The sequence below is a fragment of the Xyrauchen texanus genome, chromosome 5, assembly GCF_025860055.1.
Source record: "Xyrauchen texanus isolate HMW12.3.18 chromosome 5, RBS_HiC_50CHRs, whole genome shotgun sequence".
In the NCBI taxonomy this organism is placed as follows: Eukaryota; Metazoa; Chordata; class Actinopteri; order Cypriniformes; family Catostomidae; genus Xyrauchen; species Xyrauchen texanus.
In genome coordinates this window covers 44,638,251-44,666,128 of record NC_068280.1, presented here as the reverse complement: position 1 = coordinate 44,666,128, position 27,878 = coordinate 44,638,251, and the positions used below count along the sequence as shown (strand labels likewise).

The following is a 27,878-nucleotide window of genomic DNA, read 5'->3' as shown; positions in this document are numbered from 1 at the left end:
GAAAAAAGTATGTATTCTTTTGAGAAATAATTCTGTTATTATTAAAGCATGCTGTGTAAAAGCCATTTAATTGTTCTCATCTGCTATGGGACTAGCCCTTCATCCTCAATGTTAATCAACAGAGATCTGGAGAACGTAGGCCTGAGGGGCTAGTTTGCCTTTGCCCCTGAACCAATCTAAAGCTTTGATCATATTTATGTCAGCTGCTGACAAGAGCATCTGAACTTTTCTAATGTGCTGTTGGTTGGACTAGTTAAGCACGGTTCATCATGTAATTGAATTGTATGCCATTACATTGAGGTGTTGTGTTGTTGGTGCATCAGTTTTATTAGATATAAAGGACTACTCAATATTTGGAGTCTATAGTTTTGATTAGTTTTGTTATGCTGTTCATTCGAGTTAGTGCGATAATATGCACACCCTTTGACGATTTGCCTATATGTGGTTTACTTTCACGGTCACTTGATCTTTTTGACATGGATGTGCACGTCTTAGTGGTGTTTTGTGCTGAGATTACATTATTAGGGATGTTTGTGTGGCATCACGTTCAGAGGTTGCTCAAAAAAAGTTTATTTGTCACTCTCATACTTGTTTTAATTTTATAAGTACTAGTGCATTGAGGGGCTTAGCAGCTGGTAGAGTGGGTTGGCCACTAATCGCAGGGTTGGTTGTTCGAATCCCGGCTCACACGACTCCACATGTCAAAGTGTCCTTGGGCAAGACACTGAACTCCAAGTTGCTACCAATGGCAGGCTAGCACCTTGCTTGTGTGTGTGTGTGTGTGTGTGAGAGAGTGTGTGTGTGTGAGAGAGAGAGTGTGTGTGAGTGAGTCACAGTGTAAAGCGCTTTGGATACAGTTTAGGTTAAAATGGCACTATATAAGTGCATACCATTTACCATTCCAACCAGCAAGTATGTAGCATGCTAACATTTCACTAGAAAGTACTTAAAAGAAATGAAATACATGTATTTGAGGACACATTGACGCATCTAATTTTGTTAGGTTTTCACAATTCAACTTGTTATTTCTACACAAAGTGTTTGTGTTGAGACAACATAAGTTTCAAGAAAAGTCATTTCAAACCGGTGGATCCACTGTACATGATGGTAATTTTTTTGTGAGAAAAATTATATTTGAAATCATTATTCAGAAACCTTGAACGACTGGAAAAATGTATGGTCAAAATGTGTAGTAAACCTGTACAGGGGACACATTTTAAATACTTTAAATGTCCAATGTTATTTTACCAAAATAAGATTTCTTTTTTATATATATTAAATATAATAAAACATTTATCATTGTTATTATACATAATCCTCATGGTACATATCTTCATTAACAGTAAATGTATATAAGAAAAGAAAATGCCTCATATTGGTTAAATACCAATATGAGGCATTTCACTTTAGTAAAAACAAAGGCTGAGATTTTATATACTTTCTAATGTAAATGCACAACTGACACATTAATTATAAAATGTACATATCCTCTCTCTCTCTCACTCACTCACTCACTCACTCACTCACTCACTCACTCCTATATGGTCTCTATCATATCTATCATATGTACACAGCAATCCTGGGGAAACTAATGTAAGCAGTCATGTAAAATCGCTGTTGTACCATAGAAGGACAAAGACCACTAAAGCAATTGTAAAGCTATCAGCTTATAGAGAATGTTATGGAGAATGTTATTATATTGAATTTCTGTAGATGGACAACAGAAAGGCATTTATATTGCAAATTGAAATACATTTTGTACAATGTATGAAGTAATGCATTTCATTTACATGTTGTGAAAACAAAAGACTTTTTGGCCTAAATTAAAACCTTTAGAAGTTAAGGAACTGTTTTAGTACAAACAATGTGTTACAGAATTTGAAAACGCATATTTGATCAAATACAGGCGAAAGAGAGCTAGAACATCTGAAAAAGAAAAGAAAGTGCTCTAATTTTAGGAGATCATATGCTGACAATTTTAACTTTAGCTCAAATTCAAAGCAAGAATCAAAAAACCCACACAAAATAAATGTAATGTATTATAAAAGTTATCTGGACAGTGGTTAAATAAAATCCTAGTGGCAGATATATCATGATGGATTCATATAATGAGAGAATCTAATGACTAATTTCTTAAAATGTTGAATCGGGCTGTTTAAATGTGAGATACTGAAGACGAAAAAGGCATTCACTGTCTGCCCCCTGCTGTTGAGTTAGCAGAAGTGTGTCTGGCTAATGGATCATTACAATGGCAATAGAGTCCAAAAGACTCCAGCAAAAAAGCACCAAAGGAAATAATTTTACATTCTCAATTAAAATGTATTTATACACATAAATCAAGTGTCAAGTGTAAAACGTTGGACCTTAACATGTCCATTTTCAGTTTTGATCCAATATGAATCAAGATGACTTCCATTTTCTTTTCTCAACATTGAATCCAATTCCCTGATTAACCACATAATGAGAGATAGAATCGGCATAATTCCAAGTATTCAAGTGCACCACTTTTGCTAACAAGTGCACAAATCACATCCACAAAGAAGGATGCAGAGGCAGACGATAAATGTGAGAAAAGTGCATGAGAAAGGAGTGTGAAAATATATAACAACATGAGTCTCCATAATCCCATCTGTTAAGGACTGTGTGATTGCAATTTAGATTTTGTGATCCGACCTCAAACTGCAGTGTCAATGATAATTAGCAGAAAACAGTGTCTGAGATAAATACACACAAGCGCACAAATACACCGACACATCCTCCATGAGGATCAGTCCTCTACAGGCATCCGTTTGCTCTTCCTGCTAAACCACTGGGATATGGATGATCTTCTCTTGATTCTGTCTTTCTTCATATCTGTATGCAAAATGTAGAGCAGAACCCATAATTAAAGATATAGTTCATTTAACATCTTTTGTGATCCTTTGAAAAAAGAAAGTAATTCGAGTTTGGAACAACATAATGACAACGTTGGGTGAACTATCCTTTTAACAGAAAGTTCACTAATTTCAAGAGAAACTAAGAGGTCATTGACTTTTAAATGTAGTTCTTACGGTGACCAAAGTTTCATTTGGTAGCTTGGAATTTCCATAACACCTTCCAAAACATTCCGACAGCTTTTATGACATGGATTGCAAATGGATATGTCTTTTGCGTTGGCTTAATTGGGTTGGTGAATTATACATTTTATTATTACTCATTTTAGCATTGAAAAAGCGGGCAGATCATTAGCCATGGCTGGATAACGATGGTGTCCATTAGCGGTCATTAAATCAAAATGGGTCACATTACTTTTCCTATTGCTCACATAATGGCCTTTTAAAACATGGACTATATAAACATACATAGACCAATTACTCCTAAGATTAGCTTGAGTGGTGGGTGGAGGGTTGCACAGGTATCAGTGATTCCAACAAGGAAACTTTAGTTTTATCATCAGTGATCTAAACTTCAAAAGAAAAAAAAAACTGTCCTCTCACCTGCTTGGTTAAAAGTTCAAACTATATTGTGTAATTAATGCATCTTTATATTAGAAAACTTTTTAGTCTTTAAAAAAACATCCCCTTTACATATAGATCATGTTTTAAATGGCATTGCTGCCCTCAAACAACATCACTTGTATGTCTGGCTTTCCAAACAGTGTTAACTATATGCTAAATATAGCTTTTTATCATTGTATTGAGTGAAAACATACAATAAGCCTCGCACATAATCATCTGTGCAGCTGTATGGCTATCACTGAACAAATGGTGACAATAAACAATTGTCTCACTAGTGCCAACCTCGTATTATTTGCAAACATAAAGAAATGTTAGTTTTCAGTCAATCAGCAGAATGGACTGTAATAAGAGTTGGCTGCAAATTTCTGCCTCTTTAAAATGGGACCAGCTGGTGCACACGAATCAGTTTCTTCTAGCAAGGAAAACGTAATCAGTTTGAGCTTTCTTGAGAAATGCAAGGGAAATTTATGTGGTAGTTTATGTTAAGATCCTTACTAGGGGTAGTTTTTCTTCTTATTATTGTTATTATACCTCCCTGAATATTATTTATTTACTTTTGTACCTTTTTTTTTTTTAAAGGCTTATGGGAAAAACATGCAATAGATAATATTTTAGATTTTCAGGTTGATTCCAAGCGAAAACAAATTTGATAATCATTATGCTTACCAAGACTCTCCATCATCTTATTCAGCTGCTCATCCTCCTCTTCCTCCCTGTGGACACAGAATTTAATTAAAAAGGTACTTCATATGTGTACAGAATTGGATCAGTGACTTGAGCCACATTCTAGTTAAAAATGACCATGGTGTATTGGAATACTTGATTCGGATTGGCTGGTATGTGTGCGTTAAAACAGCTTATTACACAGGTCTCTGGAATACATGATTCGGATTGGCTGGTATGTGTGCATTAAAACAGCTTATTACACAGGTCTCTGGAATACATGATTCGGATTGGCTGGTGGTATGTGTGCATTAAAACAGCTTATTACACAAGTCTCTGGAATACATGAATCGGATTGGCTGGTGGTATGTGTGCGTTAAAACAGCTTATTGCACAGGTCTCTGGAATACATGATTCTGATTGGTCAACGGCACCATCCTGCGGTCTGATATTTAACAACCACATATCTGGGAATTAGGACATATCAGACCAGCTTTTCGGGTTTTGCGTGTCACCTTTCCTACTTGTATCGCTCTGCGATAAGTCTTCTTATTTTGTGTATACTGTATATTGTATATTATTTATTTTGTATATGTCTTATTTGTGTATAATGTATATTATTAGTTGTATATTGTGTAACAAGATGTGTAAACTGTGTTGTGTGTAAATCAGATGTTTATTGTAATTGTCATACTGTTATGTTGCATGGAACCGCACCCTAGAATTTCACCCACTGTTGCACTTGTGTATATGGTTGAGTGACAATAAAGGGATTAGATTTGATCTCTACAAGTAATCTAGTAAAATAATGAATATTTTTCATGTCCATTTATTTGGCAAGTAGTCTTATATTAAGCTGGATAATGCTGCAGTCAGATGGTCATTTTAACTAAATAAACAGCAACAGAACTCCAACGAAAAAATCGGAGGTGGAATTCAGCTGATTTCTTTCTACTCGCATAATAACATAATTTTAACACAAAACCAATATTTCATGACCATTTATTTATTTGGTTAGTCCGACATGCAGATAATTAGAAATGCACCTGCACTTTCCTCTTAAGCCCTGTATGCACATGTAGTGACTTTATTGCTTGATGTTGCTAGTCTCTTGACTGTGAAGTCTCTAGTGTGCATTCCTACTGCTGTCACTCTAGCATTATTGGTGGACTGACGTCTGGCCATCTCTTAAAAATCTGATCAAAAATAGGCATACTGTCGGTAAAATAAAAGATATCATTCTAATTTGACAAGGAATTTGTTTTCTTGTTACCAAAAATGTTTTATATAAACTTCAGCAGTGCTCAATGCATTATATCATTAACAAGACGAACAATAAAATCAAAAACTCATTCAAACGGCTGATCATTTCTTTTCTACGCAATGTTTTTTATTATATCCACGCATGTTCAGAATCAGAATCAGCTTTATTGCCAAGTATGCTTACACATACAAGGAATTTGTCTTGGTGACAGAAGCTTCGAGTGTACAACAATACAAAAACAGCAGCAAGACATAGTTAATTAAAAACAAAAAAAAGAATAAAAATAAATAATTATACATATACGTACATACACTCACCTTCATTCATACCCACATACACACACGTAGTGCAAATCTATTACAAATCCATTATATAAAGAACAAAAATACAGTATATTATGTACAGTGCAATGTATGTAATGGCAGAAGTGGATATGTTGGATAAAAAAAAAAATAGACTTAACTGTGTATTGCACATAATTATTGCTCAATGGGGCAATTTAACTGTTCGATAAAGATGGATAGCCTGAGGGAAAAAACTGTTCCTGTGCCTGACGGTTCTGGTGCTCAGAGCTCTGAAGCATCGGCCAGAAGGCAACAGTTCAAAAAGGTAGTGGGCTGGGTGAGTGGGGTCACAGACAGATGTGTAAGTCATAAGTCGTGTAGTGTGTAGGAGGCATAAGTGTGTACGGGGCTTTACAAATCCATAGGGCTTGCAAAGAAAGTATGGTTTGACATTCAGCTATGTTTTGCATGGAGGGGGAGAGAAGAAAACCGGGACCAATCAAATACTTCTTTCACTGTCCAGCAAGATGATTTGAATTGTAATAAGAAGAAAAATCTAATATTGCTGTGCTGGTCAGCACACACCCGCTAGAGGGCGCCACTTGTTCACGCATTGGTGACCGAAACGCTGAATGAAGACAGTTTTATAAAATGCAGCCTTTTGAGGTTTTGTAATTGTGCAAGGCCATACTGTACTTTTATTCTTAATTCAATAAAATCAATCGTGCAGCCTTAATGGATATCATACCGATGTCTGCAGGTTTCAAAGCGTTTCCGATGGTTATTCCCTCATCTTGTAAGTGCCCCTTTTACAACCATCACATCCGCAATGCATGTTTTTTATTAATAATAATATTGACAAAGAATATAAATTAAATATTAACCCTTCTACATGGTACAGCTTTTTATTTAATTAATTCAAATAAATGTAATCTTATCGCACCACTCATTATATGTGACTCATTTACAACTGGCAGAACTCTAGATCTAACAAACTGAAGATAAAGTTAACCTTTAGGGTTATTCATAAGTTATCTACAGCATTACCTTATTCTGTCTTCATCCAGCCCCTCTACTATGGCATTTCGGTCGTTCACTATCTCCATCAGTTTTGCCATTAGCTCTTCCTCTCGTTTACGATCCCGAAAGGTCTTCAGATGCTCTGCAGAATAAAAAAAAATTAAAAATAAAAAGAATAAATTACTTGTTTAATTGTTGCACTGTTGCATAATTGGGAAAATTGAATTTGCATACCATTCTGATGAGAGGACATGTTAGAAATCATGTTATCTGGCAACAACAATGTAAAAAGACAGTAATGTATAGAAATGTATTTCCTCCTCCTCCACGTAATGCGTGACCTTACCAACGAGCTTAAGTCATCCCTCTCATGAGCGTGCGTGACAGAGATGTACGGAAGCAAACATTTGTAGTTAAAAAGTATAGAAGTATTGTTTTGTTTCTAAAAATAATCAATTGTTTGGGTTCAGAAGAACTTTATTCTTCTGAATGAGTCATGTGGATAATTTTGATGCACCCAATATATGCATTTTGCACCGTCAAAATATGGAGTACATTCACTTGCATTGTTTGAAGGAGGAGGCCTGAAATAAAATCCTAAAAATCATAAATTATGTTTTGATGAAGAAAGAAACTCAGATACATCTTGGATGGCCTAAGGATGAGTAAATTATCAGCAAATTTTCATTTTTGGGCGAATTATTCCTTTAAGTTTTGCACTGCTGCCACATGATTGGCTGATTAGATAATCACACGAATAAGTAGGTGTACAGGTGTTACTAATAAAGTGCTCAGTGAGTGTTTATGATTATGGGCTAATTTAATTATAGCATATTATAAAACACATATACACTGAAATTTAACTTAATTAAATTAAACTAATTAAATAGCCTAACAAAATGTCATAACATTGTCAGATAAATGGGCCCCCTGGCTGATTTATTGGGCAATCACTTCAGTCTGTACAGAGCCTCTTGAGATCTAGTGATAAAGAATTTAAAGGTGGTGTGGATTGTAATTGTGCATGTCAACTATGAGTGAGGCTCTACAATTTTATTGTCCCACCAACCTGGTTTCTCAAGCAGTCTCCTGAGCTCTGCCTCAACACTGGGCTGCTTTTCCTCTAGATCCTGTGTTCTGGCACTATCACAAGACAAACATGGTTATTCAGAAGCACACAAAGCATTCAGATATACAGGATATTCTCTATCTGCATTTCCAGCGATTCAAGAGTTGTTAACACATCCTTACATGTACACAAGTTCAGATTCACGCCTCATGAAGACCTGTTTGTTTCTGATGAGGTTAAACCAGTCCACCATCAAGTCATTCATTAATGCGTCCTCTTCTCCTTCTGAAGAAAAGAGAAGAACAATATTCCTTTACACTTCATTTCATTTCGTTATGCTAGTGATGCAACAATATATAGTAATATCTGCTGTAATATTTGTCTCCACCTACTGGAGCACTAGAGAAGGACATCTACTCTTTTTATTAATGCTCACTGGCTTTTCTGTGTCAATGATATGCTTAATGATGAATAATCACCAGTTTTATTTAGGTACCATAATGAGTTTTAAAATAGCTTTTAAAATATATTAAATTATATAATCTGTTATAGTAAACGTTAAAGAAATTTATAATTTTTTTTCCTTTTTGGAGCTTTTTGTTCTCATTCCCTTTTCTCCCCATTTGGAATGCCCAAATCCCAATGCGCAAGTCCTCGCGGTGGCATAGTGACTCAATCCAGCTGGTGTAGGACGTCAATCCACGCATTTATTCACATGGCTTGTTGAGCACATTACCACGGAGACGTAGCACGTGTGGAGGCTTCATGCTATTCTCCGCGGCATCCACGCATATCTCACCACGCACCCCACCAAGAGTGAGAACCACATTATAACGACCACGAGGAAGTTACCCCATGTGACTCTACCCTCCCTAGCAACCAGGCCAATTTGGTTGCTTAGGAGACCTGGCTGGAGTCACTCAGCACGCCCTGGATTCGAACTTGCGACTCAGCATCTTTACTCGCTGAGCTACCCAGGCCCCTGTCCTTTTTGGAGCTTGATAGTTGCCAGTCACTATCCACTTTCATGGTATGGAAAAGAGCAGCGTGAACACTTTAAAATATCTAATTGTGTGTAAAACATTTTTTAGCATCATTATGGTTAAATTATTATACTATAACAGGGTTTGAATGTCACATGGGTAAGTAAGTGACAAAAGATGACTAGATATATATTTTTTAGCTTGTTTGCGTGTGATCCTCCCCTTTTAACAGAAATGACCCTTCCATTTCAAAGTAATTTTATTACTATATCAATTTCCATTAACAACCTCTTCCAAAGAAATCACTACCTAAAACAATACACAACAATATGAAAGACCATTAATAGAAATAGGAATTACTTTACTTGGTAGTGAATCTGATGAAAAAGTTCAGTGCAGGTCAAGTGTGATTCAGTTGTCAAAATGTTGATTAATTCTGAAAGGTGAGCTGTTTTTAGATGTGTGTATTGTGTATGCATATGTGATATACAAACCCTCATCACACTGTCGGAGTTGTTTTTCCAGCTCTACTCCACTCTTCTCCATCTCATTCATATTCATCTCGATTTCCTTCAGTTCCTTTGTAAGCTCATCTTTAGGAATATAATCCGGCTAAAGCAAAGACATACAAGTATATACAGTATGTCAAATGTGCAAAAGACAAAAGACTCTGAATGGAAAACATTGAGGGTCTGTACAATACTTATGTAGAAGTTAAACACATAATTCTAAAAGAGTTGAAGACACCATTTAAAAATAATGAAGACTCTCTATTTAGATTTCTCTGTCCATTCAAAGATAACGGTTCCCAAAGGTCATTCTGATCCTTCAAAATAGTTTAAATAGGCACGTTGACAAAGTAATCCCTCTGTGCTTACATATATCAGTGCGGACAGAAACGCACACGACCATATAACACATGTAATTACTGTTTGACACACACACCTTGTGCAATTTGTGAGCTTCAGTCCTTGAGGGGCTCACAGAAGATATACTGCTACTACTGCTGGAGTCTGGAAGAAAGATATGATCAAACAAAACAAAAGCAAAAATGAACTGTCGGCAATGCTTCTTCTCAAACATTTTGAATGCAGGTTTGGTGGTATATGGCATCTTTGGTCCCAGTGTTTTCTGTACATGGTACCTTGATAATTCTCTATAAAAAATATATATAAATCTTAATTTGCGTCTTCTTTTTGTCTTGTTTACAGTAACAATATCTTGTAATAATAATAATAATAATAATAATTTAAAAAAAAGACACATTTGCACAAGATATTAAGACTAGATTTCAGAGGAGGTATCTTGAATATGCATGCAGATGTGAAGATTATGTATTTATTTATTACTTATTTTAAGCATAATCTCACTAAAATTTGTATTATAATTATTGGATTTTCCAACTTGTTATAAGAAAAAGCATTACTAAATTGATATCTAAACAGCAACGTCCTTGATTGAGTTACAATTAGTTTTAAGGTTGAGGGTTTGAAAAACATTGTCAACCTATCATTTTAATGACATCAATCTGCTTATAAAGCTTCCAGGTTATTTAGTCACAACCTCAGAAATGGACATTGCGCAGACAATTTTATGAAAAATCTGAAATAGGTCTTAAAAACCGTTTTACAACAGTTAGTTCTGGTCCACGAGTCTGATTGGATGAGCAGCCTTTCAAGAGTGCCAATATGGATTGGTTCAGTGACCATTTCTGGAGATTGCAAATTCACTCCAGCAGGTGGCGACAAATAAGAGTCTTTAATGTTATAAGTGAATCATTCAATCGCTGACTAGACTTTGTGATTTTCCAGAGTTGATTATGTCACCATTATATCATAATTGAATCACTATTGAAATCATGTGAGAACAACAAAGCATATCCATCCCTTAACAGTGTGAAAAAAGAAGAAATCGCAATATAATTATACAATAAATATACTGTTCATGATTGCATCGATTCGGCACAGCCCTAAATTAAATAGTGTCTAAACGTGTTTAAAAGTGTGACATCTGCAAACACATAATAAAAACAAACATTCCAAATTGCATTTAAATGGAAAATGACAGACAGTGGAGACAAAGAGGGAGTTTGAACTTCCTCACCCTTGCTGTTTGTAGACAGCGAGTTTGCAGACTTGGGTGAGCTTTTGTCATTTATCCAGGATGGTGTTCCAGCAGCAGGGGCAGTAAGTTCCACGCTGATATCGAGTGGTTTCAGACGCACCCTTCCAAGGGGGCCTTTAACACCCGATTCCGCAGGGGAAACATTACTATGAAAATGAATGAAAGAGGGCACAGCGTTAATGATGGTTGTCCTTTTGGAGCAGCGTTTACATGACTTGAGATAAGCAACAAAAGGTCTTTGTACAGAAACACATGTCAACAAACACTTCAACATACAATATATCTGGAAATCAAACAAGACTCAATAGGGCCGTGTACATAAAGGCTATAATTTCGCTTCATTTATCATGATCTTATTATTACCCCACCCTATAAAAACAAGTGCTAAAATAATTTATGTAATAGTATGGCTGGATGATATAGCTAAAAAATTTATATAGCAATATTTTTATTTAAGTTTTTCTGGCAATATTATGATATATTTAAGCAATATCACATGAGCAAGAGTGTGATATGGCCCTACATCAGAGTGCCATTGGTAATCACAGCAGTACTGATTTAGGGCCATATAGCACGATTGCGAGTGTGATCTTGCTTATATACAACAGTTCAACGAACAAGTAAATAAAATAAAAAAATTGGAAAAACTGAGAACGGTCATAAAAAACGCATTTGTGCATGGAACTACTTTCTTACGCGACGGATCTGCCGTTGCTGGTTCAAACCAAATGATGCGTCCAAGCCTTTGTTAGTAATTCAAAAATGACACTTCAGAAATAGTATCATGGCTTGTGCTGTTTCTACCAAGTTATCAGATAAACAAGGATTGATATGTGTGTGTGTGTGTGTGTGTGTGTGTGTGTGTGTGTGTGTGTGTGTGTGTGTGTGTGTGTGAGAAAGAGAGATATGGAGCATGTGTGATCACCTGTTGCCACACCCAAGCAGAGATGCTGTCAGCTTTCTGAAGATCAGCTTTGTCAGTGGAAAAATAGCGTCCAAGCGGAGGTAATTCTCCCTATTTCGAGGTTGCTGGTGAGCAAGTATTTCACTATAGAAACAATAATCTTCTCCGCCATTTTAAACAGTATGTATCCAATGTGGAACTCCAGTAAGAGGTAAGTGTCGAGTTTGTGTAATTAATCAGTCTGTTGTGCGTCTCAGCTGTGATGAGCCTTAATGCTTAAGTTATTCGTTTAAAGCCATTTTCTAGCTTTAGTCGTGTAGTAGTAATACGAGCGATCACGAAGAGCTGTTGTATGTAAACAATGACTGACACGAATTCACTTCAGGTCACCTAACTGTCTCATATTAACACAAAAATTATCTTTTGCCACCACCTGCTGGCTAACATATGTAATAACCCCAAAGATGAAATCGATATTTCAGCGTTTGCTCGGAAAAGGCTTTAAAGGGTAATTTTTCTAATCAGGGAAGCATCTTTTTGACCAGTCACTACTGCTAAGCATATTAAAAATGTTTCGTGAAAAAACAGAAACAGTACAAATTTATAAATTAATTATATATATATATATATATATATTAAATAAATAAAAAAACATACAAAAATGAAGGCATGCTTTCTGAAGGACAACCGATAGTGGATTTTCCTTGATTCATTAAATTTTTAGGAGGTCTCTCTAGGGTTAATTTTTACCTCATTGAGCATTCTGCCCTTTGAGTCATCTTCTAGGGAGAGTAGCCACAGAAATAAATAGTCCCCATTATAGACAATTTGTCTAACTGTGGACTATAATAACTAAGCTTTTTTGAGATAACTTTGTAACTCTTTCCAGCTTTATGTGGTGCAACAATCCTTGATCAAATTTTTTCTGAGACCTCTTTTTCGCGAGGCATAGTCCACGTCAGCAGATGATTCTTATGAATAAAAAAAACTCAATGTTTTTAATAAGTCAAAGTAGCTCTAACCCACACCTCCAATCTCATTTCATTAACTTGATGTCAGGTTTGCCAACTCCTGACTTTAATTAGCTTTTCTTGATGCCATTAGCCTATGGTTTTACATAATTTTCCACAACCTACACTCTGAATGTTTGAATCATGTACTCAAAACGTAAACGAACAATACAATAATTAGTGTGTTATTAGTTGAAACAGATTGTGCATGTTCGTTATTGTAACTTAAATATGTTAATCGACTGACAGCACTAATTAAAACCTTTGGCTTAACACTCTCACACAAGGATAAAAAAATATAAAAAAAATAGTCTATTCGCACCCTTGAAAAAAACATATGGCCAAATAAAAAGTACATTAAAAATCATCATATTTTATATTGCCAATAAAATAACTGAATATTCCATATATCATTCAGCCCAATGCAGTAGTGCTTTAAACATAGCTCACCTGCCATTTGCATTCAGCACAGCTGGACTCTGAGATGAGTTAATGTTATTTTTATCCTCTGTCACCTTGCAGATCAGAGTCTTGGCTTTCTCCTTTTCATCCTCCTCTTTTTCTTTCTCTTGCGCTTGCGCTTTCGCCCAGTCTCCCACCCGCAGCAGGACTCGACCTTTCCTTGCTCCTGTTCCAGCAGAGGTGCCAGATATTGTGTGCTCTGATGAAGAAGTTTTAAGACCTCCTGGAGTCACTGATGTAGTAGATGTGTCTGCTGAGGTGCTCTTATTGGGAAGAACAACACTGCTGGAATTGGTGCTTGAATCAAATAATCTATTTAATGAAGAGAAAAAAAAAAAGAAAAAAAAAAAAAGCCCACAAAAACCATCGTTAAAAGACATTCATTTCAAGGTCTTCCTGTATGAACTGCCCCTTCAAACGTCAATATAGTAAAATCAACAGAAAATCAGAATACTGAATTTATAGACATTTACCTTTTTCTGACTTCTTGGTTCTTCTGTACACTGTTGCTTATGGGTTTAGGCATCTCAGTGGGCGTTCTGAGGTTAATGGGGGTTTTTATGTTTGTAGATGCTGGTGCTGGAGTTGTAATTGGTGCTGGTGTTGATGTTGTTTTTGGTGCTGGTGTTGGAGTCGTTTTTGGTGCTGGTGTTGATGTTGGAGTTGTTTTTGGTTCTGGAGTCGTTTTTGGTGCTGGTGTTGGAGTTGTTTTTGGTTCTGGAGTCGTTTTTGGTGCTGGTGTTGATGTTGGAGTCGTTTTTGGTGCTGGAGTTGTAATTGGTGTTGTAATTGGTGCTGGAGTTGTAATTGGGGCTGGTGTTGTAATTGGGGCTGGTGTTGATGTTGGAGTCGTTTTTGGTTCTGGTGTTGTAATTGGTGCTGGAGTTGTAATGGGGCTGGTGTTGTAATTGGGGCTGGTGTTGTAATTGGGGCTGGTGTTGATGTTGGAGTCGTTTTTGGTTCTGGTGTTGTAATTGGTGCTGGAGTTGGAGTTGTTTTTGGTGCTGGAGTTGATGTTGTTTTTGGTGCTGGTGTTGGAGTCGTTTTTGGTGCTGGTGTTGGAGTTGTTTTTGGTGCTGGAGTTGATGTTGGAGTTGTTTTTGGTTCTGGAGCCGTTTTTGGTGCTGGTGTTGATGTTGGAGTTGTTTTTGGTTCTGGAGCCATTTTTGGTGCTGGTGTTGGAGTTGTTTTTGGTGCTGGTGTTGGAGTTGTTTTTGGTTCTGGAGCCGTTTTTGGTGCTGGTGTTGATGTTGGAGTTGTTTTTGGTTCTGGAGCCGTTTTTGGTGCTGGTGTTGGAGTTGTTTTTGGTTCTGGAGCCGTTTTTGGTGCTGGTGTTGGAGTTGTTTTTGGTTCTGGAGTCGTTTTTGGTGCTGATGTTGATGTTGGAGTCGTTTTTGGTGCTGGAGTTGTAATTGGTGTTGTAATTGGTGCTGGAGTTGTAATTGGGGCTGGTGTTGTAATTGGGGCTGGTGTTGGTGTTGATGTTGGAGTCGTTTTTGGTTCTGGTGTTGTAATTGGTGCTGGAGTTGGAGTTGTTTTTGGTGCTGGTGTTGTTGTTGTTTTTGGTGCTGGTGTTGGAGTCGTTTTTGGTGCTAGTGTTGGAGACGTTTTTGGTGCTAGTGTTGGAGTCGTTTTTGGTGCTGGTGTTGATGTTGGAGTTGAAATTGGTGCTGGTGTTGATGTTGGAGTTGAAATTGGTGCTGGTGTTGTTGTTTTTGGTGCTGGTGTTGGAGTCGTTTTTGGTGCTAGTGTTGATGTTGGAGTTGTAATTGGTGCTGGTGTTGTAATTGGTGCTGGAGTTGGAGTCGTTTTTGGTGCTGGTGTTGATGTTGGAGTCGTTTTTGGTGCTGGTGTTGATGTTGGAGTAATTTTTGGTGCTGGTATTGGAGTAGGAGTTGTTTTTGATGCTAGTGTTGATATTGGAGTTGTTTTTGATGCTAGTATTGATGTTGGAGTTTTAATTGGTGCTGGTGTTGATGTTGGAGTTGTTTTTGATGCTAGTATTGATGTTGGAGTTTTAATTGGTGCTGGTGTTGTAACTGGAGTCATTTTTGGTGCTGGTGTTGATGTTGAAGTCATTTTTGGTGCTGGTGTTGATGTTGGAGTCGTTTTTGGTGCAAGTGTTGATGTTGGAGTTGTTTTTGATGCTAGTATTGATGTTGGAGTTGTAATTGGTGCTGGTGTTGTAATTGGTGCTGGAGTTGGAGTCGTTTTTGGTGCTGGTGTTGTAACTGGAGTAATTTTTGGTGCTGGTGTTGATGTTGGAGTCGTTTTTGGTGCAAGTGTTGATGTTGGAGTTTTAATTGGTGCTGGTGTTGTAATTGGAGTCATTTTTGGTGCTGGTGTTGATGTTGGAGTCGTTTTTGATGCTAGTATTGATGTTGGAGTTTTAATTGGTGCTGGTGTTGTAATTGGAGTCATTTTTGGTGCTGGTGTTGATGTTGGAGTCGTTTTTGGTGCTGGTGTTGATGTTGGAGTCGTTTTTGGTGCAAGTGTTGGAGACATTTTTGGTGCTGGTATTGGAGTAGGAGTTGTTTTTGATGCTGGTGTTGATGTTGGAGTTGTAATTGGTGCTGGTGTTGATGTTGGAGTCGTTTTTGGTGCTGGTATTGGAGTAGGAGTTGTTTTTGATGCTAGCGTTGATGTTGGAGTTGTAATTGGTGCTGGTGTGAGCTGAACTGCTGGGGACGGTGTAGCAACAGGATCACAGGTGGGTGGACGGTCACCTTCACTGGTCAGCCAGCCAAGTTTAGATACATTAGGCGCTGAACCAACCTTTCCAGAACCTCCACTCAAAGCATTCTGTTCAGTCAGGGTGGAGTTTGTGCTCTTGCTGATAACGGTAGACAATGTTTTCTGTGGTGGTCCTGTGATGTACTTTGTTTGGGTGGTCAGAGGCTCCTCAATGCTTGTGTGTGTCTTGCAGATAAAAGTGCCTAGTTCTTTTCCAGCCTTGTAAATGCCAGAGAGGAGAATATTGGAACACTCCTTGCATCTGATGAAAAGGGAGGTTGAAATGGACCATTAACAGCAAAAATACACAATCAGAAAATAGGTCTAATAGACTAAGAGTTAGTTTTATTTTGAAGTATTTTAACAAATGAACAATTCTTTGTTTTGGTTATGTACATATGCACATACAGTATCTCACAAAAGGGAGTACATCCCTCACATTTTTGTAAATATTTTATTGTATCTTTTCACGTGACAACACTGAAGAAATGACACTTTGCTACAATGTAAAGTAGTGAGTTTACAGCTTGTATAACAGTGTAAATTTGCTGTCCCCTCAAAATAACTCAACACACAGCCATTAATGTCTAAACCGCTGGCAACAGAAGTGAGTACACCCCTAAGTGAAAATGTCAAAATTGGGCCCAATTAGCCATTTTCCCTCCTGGTGTCATGTGACTCGTTAAGTGTTACAAGGTCTCAGGTGTGTTAAATTTGGTGTCATCGCTCTCACACTCCCTCAAACTGGTCACTGGAAGTTCAACATGGCACCTCATGGCAAAGAACTCTCTGAGGATCTGAAATAAAGAATTGTTGCTCTACATAAAGATGGCCTAGGTTATAAGAAGATTGCCAAGACCCTGACACTGAGCTGCAGCACGGTGGCCAAGACCATACAGCGGTTTAACAGGACAGGTTCCACTTAGAACAGGCCTCACCATGGTCAACCAAAGAGGTTGAGTGCACATGCTCAGCATCATATCCATAGGTTGTCTTTGGGAAATAGACGTAGGAGTGCTGCCAGCATTGCTGCAGAGGTTGAAGGGGTGGGGTGGGGTCAGCCTGTCAGTGCTCAGACCATATGCCGCACACTGCATTAAATTGGTCTGCATGGCTGTCATCCCAGAAGGAAGCCTCTTCTAAAGATGATGCACAAGAAAGCCTGCAAACAGTTTGCTGAAGACAAGTAGACTAAGGACATGGATTACTGGAACCATGTCCTGTGGTCTCATGAGACCACGATTAACTTATTTGGTTCAGATGGTGTCAAGTGTGTGTGGCAGAAACCAGGTGAGAAGTACAAAGACAAGTGTGTCTTGCCTACAGTCAAGCATGGTGGTGGGAGTTTCATGGTCTGGGGCTGCATGAGTGCTGCCGGCACTGGGGTGCTACAGTTCACTGAGGGAACCATGAATGCCAACATGTACTGTAACATACTGAAGCAGAGCATGATCCCCTCCCTTCTGAGACTGGGCCACAGGGCAGTATTCCAGCATGATAACGACCCCAAACACACCTCCAAGACGACCACTGCCTTGCTAAAGAAGCTGAGGGTGAAGGTGATGGACTGGCCAAGCATGTCTCCAGACCTAAACCCTATTGAGGATCTGTGGGGCATCCTCAAACAGAAGGTGGAGGAGCACAAGTTCTCTAACATCCACCAGCTCTGTGATGTCGTCATAGAGGAGTGGAAGAGGACTCCAGTAGCAACCTGTGAAGCTCTGGTGAACTCCATGCCAAAGAGGGTTAAAGCAGTGCTGGAAAATAATGGTGGCCACACAAAATATTGACAATTTGGGCCCATTTTCACTTAGGGGTGTACTCACTTTTGTTGCCAGCAGTTTAGACATTAATGGCTGTGTATATATATATATATATATACACATAAGACAGTGACACTTAAACTTGGCTAAATCACTGTTATTAACACAGGGATATGTCCTATTATATTAAAACTGCACTACGTAAGATTTTTTGGTTAAAATGTAACAAATTGCCTTTACTGATTGAGTACATAAACAATCAGTGTTCAAACCAATGTCCTTACCTTTCCACGATTCACTACGGTAAGCCTATACAAATTATTTGTATTTTGAGCAGTCGAGTCAGATTTGGCACAGAATCGCTGGGTTACATCCTTATGTTAGGTCCGTAAACACTGGAAAGTGGCTGTCTCATGTTCCAGCTGGAGAAACTACGTTCAGTTCAGTCACACTTACACAGTTCAGGTCAGCATTGCAGAAATCTGGATGTTTATCAGTTTGGCGAAGTTTACCTGCTATAACACTTGGATATGTTGTCAGGTAGGGTTGTTGAAGCTGTCATGCTTGTATGAATTGAACGTAGCGCGTGCGTCAACCGATTGCGATGTATCTACGTTGTCGTGGGAAGTTACTGTGACATGTTTACTAATATTTGTGACTTCTGAAATTGACTTCTTGTTATGGTTATATTAAATACATTTAAGCATATTATTTTCATGTTTAATAAAGTATATTTTATCCCCATCATTATTGAATCCTTGTTTTTAGTTTACGGTGTTATTGTGTGCATTGCATAGACATACTATTGTAGTATTATGGTTTACTTGCATTATCAACAGAGGCTGTACAATATAATATAATGTAAAAATAATAAGTCTTCCTTTGAACTCGTATCAGCCATATCACAAGTTTCAACTCTTACATCAATAAGTGTAGTACAATATAAAAATCTATAGTAGATAAAACATTTGAAAAAATCTATTAAAATATACTGGTAACTGCTGGTGATTAAAGTAATTAAGTCCAATGTTCTCCATGTAAAAGTGCAATGAGTGTAGTGTCAGAAAAGCTCTACATGTATAACATTTATTCAATCAAAATGTATAAATAGGAGTGTAGTTTATCTCCATCAAAGCAAGAAATATTTCAGTTTGAAATGTTTAATTGTTCAGCATAATATCAACATGAAAATAGCACGTTATGACTCCGGCTCTGAATATCTCGAAGTCATGTTCACACACACAGGCGATGTCCTGGTAAGCTCAAACCATGAAATTCATCTGCCAGAAGAGCAGTGCCAAAATACGACTGACAAAGTGTTCTTCCAAAAATTGCTTGCAATTTTAAGTTTCAACCACAGACGTCGCTAGAGAGCACAACGTTACATAGAGCAGCTTTAAATACGTAACATTCTTTAATATGGTTTATAAAGTATGCTAAAATAGGAGCAAATTATTATTCTGAAAATGAGTGGATAAAAATTATATTTTTACATATACCAGAAATGTACATGGAAAATTCAAGGTTCATTTTTATAGTATTTTATATCTGACCAAGATAAATGTATCTATTGTTTATCTGGTTGTCTCTTCAACTTCGGCACCTTCATGTCCCAGGAAAGCAAATGGATTTCAACTTTTTTCTTTGTTATATGAAGGTCTCATTAAAATGTATTCAGATTTTCAAATGTTATATTGAAAATACATTATTAAAATACACATTATTAAATGTTTAAAACTATGATAATATAAACAAAGACTGAAATAAACCATTTCAGTATTTATTGTTTGAAAATTATTTCTATCAAATTTACTTTCTATTAATTTCACCATATATATATATATTTATTTTCTTTCAACAAGGCTTTACTTCCTACAAATCTACAGTGCTAAAAGTGCCCAAAATTGAAGAAACACACATTTATTGTTCTCAACATGTCTTGTAGTCTTTGTTCTCATACTCGTACATTCATGGAGGCACTTAGTAAAAAAATATTGTACTAGATGATATATTTGCAAATAAAACTTAGATACTTGAGTAATGTTTTGCCATTTAGAAAAATAAATTAAACAAAAAAAATCAGAATGTTTTTAAATATTACATCATCACCACAACACACCCATGATTATGACTCAGTACTCATGTGAGATGGATGCATTCACATGAATGAGATATTTTTACAATGAAAGCTAAAAATAACAAGTGAATAAAAGAGTCACATTGAAAGCAGTGTGAATTGGTGCGTCTCACCTAAAACAGTTCCTGTGGTACAACTTGCCATCGACTAGGTGGCGCTGCACAAGGTGAACATGTTGGTTGCACACACTACAGTTGCTGCTCAGAGTTCCTGTTTTATTAGCACGCTCAACCAGAACTTCCCTCTGGAAATAACAAAACATGACAAAAGTCTGTGTGATCTATCATGCTAATACACGCTCGACTTCAGATAACTATCAAGAGCAAAAAAGGTTTTCGTGCAATTAAAGGGATAGTTCAACCAAAAATGAAAACGATCTTATCATTTACTAATCCTCATGCCATCCCATATGTGTATGACATTCTTTCTTCAGTTGAACACAAAAAAAGATTTGTAGAAGAAGATATCAGCTCTGTAGGTCCATACAATGCAAGTAAATGTTGACCAGATCTTTGAAGCTCCAAATATCACAAAGGCAGCATGGAAGTAATCAATATGACTCCAGTGGTTCAATCGGTCTTTAGAAGCGATATGATAGGTGTGGCTGAGAAACAGATCAATATTTAAGTAATTTTTTAACAATAAATCTCCACTTTCACTTTCACATTCTGAAAGCGAATATTTTAATGTTGACCTGTTTCTCACCCAAAGCGATTGCATCACTTCAGAAGACATATATAACACCACTGGAGACTTAGGGATTCTTTTTATGCTGTTTTAATGTGATTTTTGGAGTTTCAAACGTCTGGTCACCATTCACTTGCATTGTATGGACCTACAGAATGGAGATATTCTTATGTTTGTGTTCTGCAGTAGAAAGAAAGTCATACACATCTGACATTGCATGAGGGCGAGTAAATGATGAGAGAATTTGCATTTTTGGGTGAACTATTCCTTTAATTTTAGAAATTTGCAATACGCAGTACACCAACATAATCAATTACTAAGCATTGAAATAAACAATGGTTCCTAAAAGAATTGAAAGATTGAGATCAATTATGAGAGTTATAATTGTGTACCTTAATTTCGTTTGCTGGTTTTGGTGTCTTAATCTCTGTTGCTGGTACAGGCAATGTATAAACTTTAGCTGTAACAGGTTGGTTCTTCTTCCCAGATGGTTCTTCATTAGATTCTTCTGCCGGTCTTTTCACCCCTGACATACCTCCAACTGCACATCCACACACAGGGAAACATTTTTATCAATGCTAAAAAATTTGAAAAGTAATGCAATAAAAGGCAACAAATTTGCAATAGCAAAATAATTATTGTTTCCAAACAAACAGAAGCTCACAATGTCCATGTATTATTAATATTTGACTAGCCATTAGGACTAGCATACTACCATCCTATTATTTCTACAGTAAACAGTTCATACCATCTACAATATATTGTGTATACAGTTTGCACATTTTCAGTGTATACTGTACAGTACGCAGTATGCTAGTATTCCATTCTGATTGATTATAACTAGTCTCTTTTCTCTTATTTCTTGGCCACTGTGGGCTTCTGTAAGTTTGAAAACAATCATCATTTTCTAAATCTGTTCAGGTAACAGCTATGCATTGAATGCTAATATTTATGTGCGTGTCTCACTAGCAGAGCGTCCTTGGAAATAATTGTAATATTGAGAGACATAGGTGAGAATACTAAGACGATCAGGCACTTTTAAAGCCACCATGTCTTCTGCGTCCAGCAGCGCAGGTATACCCAACTCCTCTGCCACCTGGAAAGCCTGAAATGAAAAATGTGAGGGTGGGGTAAGAATTATATGAGGAGGATTGAGCTTTCTGTAAAAAGTGCATTTCAGTGTGTGGAACAATATCACTTGAAGATCAGTGTGGCAGCACTATTGGATGATTTTCTATTGAAACAAATGCAACCCTATTATCAAGTGCCAGATTTGCAAAAACAACAAAAAAAAAGCCTTCAGTAGATTACGCTTTGATATCTGAAATCTGCAAAGGGAAAGCACTCGAGCTACCAATGCAGGAGATAAATAGTAACTTGGAATTGACAAGGAACTAGACAATTCAATTAAAACTTTACTTACTTGGAGGACATTTAAGGCCACAATTCAGCATTTGAGACATGTTATTGAGGTACTGTCACTAGTCTGCACTTGTGAGATTGTCTTTTTTCACTTAAACGTTTTGAAATAAAACCGGAATAGTTCACCCAAAAATGAAAATTCTCTCATCATTTACTCACTCTAATGCCATCCCAGATGCATTTGACACTTTCTTTTGCAGAACACAAAGACTTTAAGTGAATGGTGACCAAAACTTTGAAGCTCCATAAAGCACATAAATGCATCATAAAAGGTAATCCATCTGCCACCAGTGGTTTAATCCATGCCTTATGAAGCCATCCAATCATTTTTTTGTGAGAACAAACCAAAATATAATAACTCCTTTTTCACAATAAATCTTGACATCTGCAGTCTCCTTGGTGATCATGATTTCAAGCTCATCTAGCACTCTATGCATGCATCAAGCAATAGGAAGTGTAATCAAGCTTGAAATAATGATAATGTCTAGAGACCGCAATGGCAAGAAAGTGAAAGACAGTGAAAAGGAGTTATATTGTGCTCTGTTCTCACACAAAATTGATTAAATTGCTTCAGAAAACATGGATTAAACCACTGAAGACTTATGGATATCTTGCATGCTGCCTTAAAGAGTTTTTTGGAGCTTCAAAGTTTTGGTCACCATTCACTTACATTGTATGGACCTACAGAGCAGAGATATTGTTCTAAAAATCTTCGGTTGTGTTCAGCAGAGGAAAGAAATTCATACACATCTGGGTTAGCATGAGGGTGAGTAAATCAACTTGTGGTTCCTTTAAAGGGAAAGTTCACTCCAAAATGAAAATTGTATCATTCGCTAATTCACCCTCATGTTGTTCCAAACCTTTAAGGTTTTTGTGGAACACAAAAGGGGATGTCAGGCAGAACATTAGCCTCATTCACCATTCACTTTCATTGCATGGAAGAAATTAATTTAGGCACTGAAATTGAACAGTGACTGCGGCTAACATTCTCCCTTACATTTGCGTTCTACTGAAGGAAAAAGTTATATGGGTTTGGAACAACATGAGAATGAGTGAATTATCCATTCAACTACATTGCTAAATACTGTATGTACACACAATAAGCCCAATTTTCGCTTGCTGACATTTTGTGGAGATCGCAGACAAGAGCATGAAATCGTGGGCAAATCGGAGCTTGCTCCCATGAGTGACGAACGCAATGTATGAACCATCAAAGATGCGATTTGAGAGAAGCGCAGACGCGTCACCAATGTCAGCGAGATATCTAGAATGTTAAATATCTGGTCCGGTCTGTGAGTCCAAATCGCTCAATGTGAAATGTGTTTTGACTGAATACACCTGCAGCGTTGACATACAGCCAACGATAGAGCAAGAAACGGGGCACGGGAAGTTTCAGTGTGAGTCCTGATGTAGCTGCAACAGGACATTATCTAGCATGGCTGCGGTATCGAGAAAGTCACACTGGACTGAAGAAATGGAGGAAAAATTTGTGGAACATTGGCAGGAGCATCAGTGCCTATTGAGGTTTCATCTGTACTGTACCAGAACCGGGTGGAGAAAGAGAAGAGTTGAAGAGAAATTGCCAATTCTCTTGGACTGTCAGGTAAGCAAATAGGTTTTTCAGTAGGAGGTACTTTTTCATATTGTAATAAAACATATGATGCCTTTAGGCGATTAAAAACATACACATCATATTCTGAAATGCATAACATGTGATCATGCATTTGTTTTCGTATCTCGTATCACTTCTCGCATGTACTCTGTTGTGAAACATAATTTGGAGTGCAGGCAGAGTCGTCTGGGATTTGTCAATAGTGAAATTGTTTTGTAAGTGTTCACCCCTGTCGCCGATTTGTCGTGTAATTTGAAAACGCTACGACTTCCATGACAAGACAGACAGTTGTGTAATATGAACAGTACCACGATCCGACATCTTTGAAAGTCATGTAGTGTTTAGAAGGCATAAGTTGCTGGAATTTTGGCCCATTCCTCCAGACAGAACTGGTGTAACGAGTCAGGTTTGAAGACCTAATTGCTCGCACATGCTTTTTCAGTTCTGCCCACAAATTTCTATCGTTTTGAGGTCAGGGCTTTGTGATGGCCACTCCAATACCTTGACTTTGTTGTCCTTAAGCCATTTTGCCACGACTTTGTAGGTATGCTTGGTCATGGTCCATTTGGAAGACCCATTTGCGACCAAGCTTTAACTGCCTGGCTGATGTCTGATGTGATGATAATAGACTTGAATACCTACAGGATTCTGCCAAATATGGATCCAAGACATTCACATCTATTTTGATCAGTATTACTCAATTCATAGTGTCACATTATGTGACTGGTCATATAATGTGACTTATGTAGATCAACATTTTATGCATGACTTCTGTATAGTTCTAAAACATTACAATGATGAAGAACAGTTGGGCAAAACTTTGTCAGTTGGTGATTTTTCTTGCAAAAGGCATTTACCATGGCATTATGCAAACTCAAAATGTGAACATAGCCTGTCTTTTTTATATAGAGATGATTTTGGAGGTTAATTTGTTTAAAAATAAACAAGAGCAGACATAATTGAGGAGATAAAATCTAGATAAAACAAAGAGGTATTTCTCCGTAAATATTCGTTTTGATTTCAAACAGTTAATACAATTCTGAGAACACAACTTGATGTGTAAAATCCAGTAATCAGCAAGTGTCATTACATGCCAAAGTGTAATGATTATCTTGTTTAGAAAACAAGATAATCTCCACCCCTTAAATCATGCATTCCCTTCTCTTTTCTTCTCATAACGCTTTCACATTCTCTGGCTCTTTGCCTTCACTCTCTCTGCATATTAGGATGGCACTCCCTATCAAAATCCCACCCATTTGCATTTCTTTGCTTCTACTGCAACTAGTTTAATTATCCTTTAGTTTTATTCTCTATTTTTTACAAAAATGCCCTAATTGGACAGCATTCCTTTCCCCTGTAAACAGGAACAAATAAAGTGTGCAGTAGATGATTTATAATAGTCTAAGACAGCACAACATGTGATTCAACTACAGCAAAGAAAAGCTCAAACTACAAGAATAGGCCTCAAAATGCATTCTTAAGCCAATCCGTCAGATCGCAGCCTTGGTCAACCACACAGAGGTCACATAACACTATGAGGGATCAATTAAAAATGACACAGTTAAAATGACAGGGAAGTGATCTGCTTGGAATTAAAGCATTTCCCAGGAAACTTTGAGGAGATTCAGTTGCTAAGCTGCTCTACACTCTTAAAAATAAAAATAAAGGTTGCAATCAGAACCAAAAAGGTTCTACAAGTACCACAAAGTGATTTTTATTTTCTAGTTCTTTTGAAATTTATTGGTACTTTTATTATAAATTTACAATTTATTGAAACCAGAATCCAATACACTACTATGCAACTCAAGAAACCTATACAGCCCAAAAAATGGTTCTTATTTTTAAGATATTAGGATTAAAGACCCTAGAAGTTCCTAAAAGGATGCGATGTTACCACTCTATTGCCATATGTGGGTATGACAACTATTGACTGTAGAAATATTATAAACATTAAATAAATAAATCATTATGGAAAACAAACGCAGTCTTACCAGTTGATTGTTTTCATAAATATTTTCCTTGCTCAAAGAGTCAAAGTCTCTGCAAGAGAGCAAACATTTAGAGACATATGTGCATTAGTGAACACTGACACTTATCAATGTGCACTGGGGATTTCCCCAGAGCAAATATTAACAATAAGTGTGCTGTAAAATCTGACAGTATGAATAGGTATAGAGAACAAATGGCAGATATTGCTGCAATAAGGATGTTTCTTCAACTTCAATTTCATGATTTGATTTTAAACAGATTTAAACTTTTTGTTTTTTGGAGATCAAGTTAAACCTGACTTACTATGCCCTCATCATTTATTTTTGGTACTTTTCAAATACCTTTTACATGAAGATTTAGTTGTTTCAGCCTTGCTGCAGAGTTAGACTAAATTAATACTACTTTAATTTACATGACAAATTATTGCATTTTTAAAACTATGATAATCGAAGTGACATCATAATAAACCACATCAATACTTGTTGTGTGAAAATGATTTCAATAAATTTTTCCAACTACAAAGTTAGTTTAAAATCAAGGTAAATATAACCTCTGAGCAAAATGTTTTTATTGGGTGTCATTTTCAGTCAAGATGTAATTTGAAAAAAGTATGCAAAAAATGGGAAAATATTATTTCATCATGTTTATTTAGGATTTATAACATGTTAGCTATGAAATTAGCCTTAGCAAAGTAGTCAGGATATTTTTATATTAAAAAAAAATTACAATTGACCTGTAATGCATGTTCATTCAACGTTGGACATTGTTAGCAGTAAATTAAAGGGATGGTACACCCCAAAAATGAAACATCTCTCATCATTTACTCACCCTCATGCCATTCCAGATGTGTAAGACATTCTTTTTTTCTGCTGAAAACAAACAAAGATTTTTAGAAGAATCTCTCACCTCTGTAGGTCCATACAATGCAAGTGAGTGGTGGCTAAAAACTTTATAGGTCAAAAAGCACATAAAGGCAGCATACAAGTAATCCATAGGACTACAGTGGTTTAATACATGTCTTCAGAAGTGATATGATAGGTATGGGTGAGAAACAGATCAATATTTTTTTCATATCATAAATAAAGAACATTATCAGATTCCTTTTTACTACATATCTCCACTTTCACTTTCTTTGGTTTTTGGCGATTTGCATTATTTGAGTATATCGCCACCTACTGGGCCAGGAGGAGAATTTATAGTAAAAGAGGACTTAAATATTGATCTGTTTCACATCCACACCTATTATATGGCTTCTGAAGATATGGATTTAACCACTGGAATCGTGTGGATAACTTATGCTGCCTTTGTGCTTTTTGGAGCTTCAAAGTTCGGGCCACCATTCAGTTGCATTGCAAGGACCTAAAGAGCTGACATATTCTTCTAAATATCTTTGTGTTCAGCAGAAGAAAGAAAGTCATACACATCTGGGATGAAATGAGTAGATGATGAGAAAATTTCCATTTATTTATTTTTTGGGTGAACTATCCCTTTAAACTAGAGTGAGAAAAAAAAGAACGTTTTAACGAGTTTCTACAAGTCCGCAGTGCTAAAAGTGTCCAAAGTTGAAGAAACACCCTCTAATGTTCTTATCCAAATTAATAATTTTCCTTAGTTTTCTTTTTCTACGTCTGTTACAAGGTATAAACTATGAACATATGAAAGCTGGAGTATTTTAAGCCCTGAAAGTGCCAAATTCCAAAGGTTTTTAAGTTCTCATCATCATGTAGAAGCGCAAATGATGTCTTCCAAATTTCAAAAGGTCTCTTCGCGTCCTAAATTCTAAGTAAGGTTTTCGTCTTAAGTTGTCACACAAACTCTAGGGTATATTTAAGCATCGCAATTCTTGTCCTTCTTTCCGAGAGTCCTAATCGTTCTAAAGTTGTACTTTATACAGGGCAATACAATATAACCCGGCATTGGGTGAATGGGTGGTTGCTACTTACATCAAGTCTGGTCTGTGTTTGTGAATTAGAGCGCAGAAAGCCAAACCGTCGCGAAATGACGTGGTCATGTTTGTGATCGACACATCCCGGTATCCTTCACACTTGATTTTGCTCCACTGTTGAAGAGCCTTTATAGCTGCCATCGGTGCGAATGCGATTTACACAGCCACTAATATCGCTTCAAACTCCAGCAATCTGTGGACGGCACTTTTCGGCTCTCTTTAAATGCGGTGTACACGTAGACGGATCGCTGAATGTTTTCACCAACGCTTCTGGTTTTCACTCTTCCACACCAAGTGATCAGACCGTCAT

At 37.0% G+C, this 27,878-nt stretch overlaps 1 protein-coding gene across 3 annotated transcripts; it reads right to left on the bottom strand.

The window, feature by feature from the left end:
- Positions 1-1,717: 1,717 nt before the first annotated feature.
- On the bottom strand, positions 1,718-27,878 carry micall2b (mical-like 2b). Of its 3 annotated transcripts, XM_052126300.1 has the most exons (16): positions 27,567-27,878; positions 25,626-25,674; positions 21,567-21,705; positions 20,993-21,141; positions 20,027-20,157; positions 15,926-16,275; positions 13,754-13,859; positions 13,269-13,592; positions 10,884-11,050; positions 9,726-9,793; positions 9,275-9,392; positions 7,980-8,082; positions 7,798-7,871; positions 6,756-6,870; positions 4,164-4,210; positions 1,718-2,853 (listed from the first exon to the last, which is right to left on the bottom strand). In XM_052126300.1, exons 1-16 carry the CDS (start codon positions 27,707-27,709, stop codon positions 2,768-2,770), a joined length of 2,169 nt encoding a protein of 722 aa, XP_051982260.1. In that variant the 5' UTR covers positions 27,710-27,878; the 3' UTR covers positions 1,718-2,767. The 3 variants fall into 3 exon arrangements, 1 of the variants encoding a protein (XP_051982260.1); XR_007970528.1 differs by lacking the exons at positions 1,718-2,853; positions 4,164-4,210; positions 6,756-6,870; ... (3 more) ...; positions 9,726-9,793; positions 10,884-11,050 and having other exon boundaries at positions 13,447-13,592; positions 13,754-16,275; XR_007970529.1 differs by lacking the exons at positions 1,718-2,853; positions 4,164-4,210; positions 6,756-6,870; ... (4 more) ...; positions 10,884-11,050; positions 27,567-27,878 and adding an exon at positions 26,452-26,487 and having other exon boundaries at positions 13,447-13,592; positions 13,754-16,275.

Excerpts from the sequence above, each read along its gene's own strand:
- micall2b (XM_052126300.1), bottom strand. The coding sequence starts at position 27,709 with ATGGCAGCTATAAAGGCTCTTCAACAGTGGAGCAAAATCAAGTGTGAA. Across the intron at positions 25,675-27,566 it reads AAACACAGACCAGACTTGAT|AGACTTTGACTCTTTGAGCA; the intron begins GTAAGTAGCAAC and ends GCTCTCTTGCAG. Across the intron at positions 13,860-15,925 it reads AGCACCAATTACAACTCCAA|CACCAGCATCTACAAACATA; the intron begins CATCAACGCTAG and ends TTACAACTCCAG.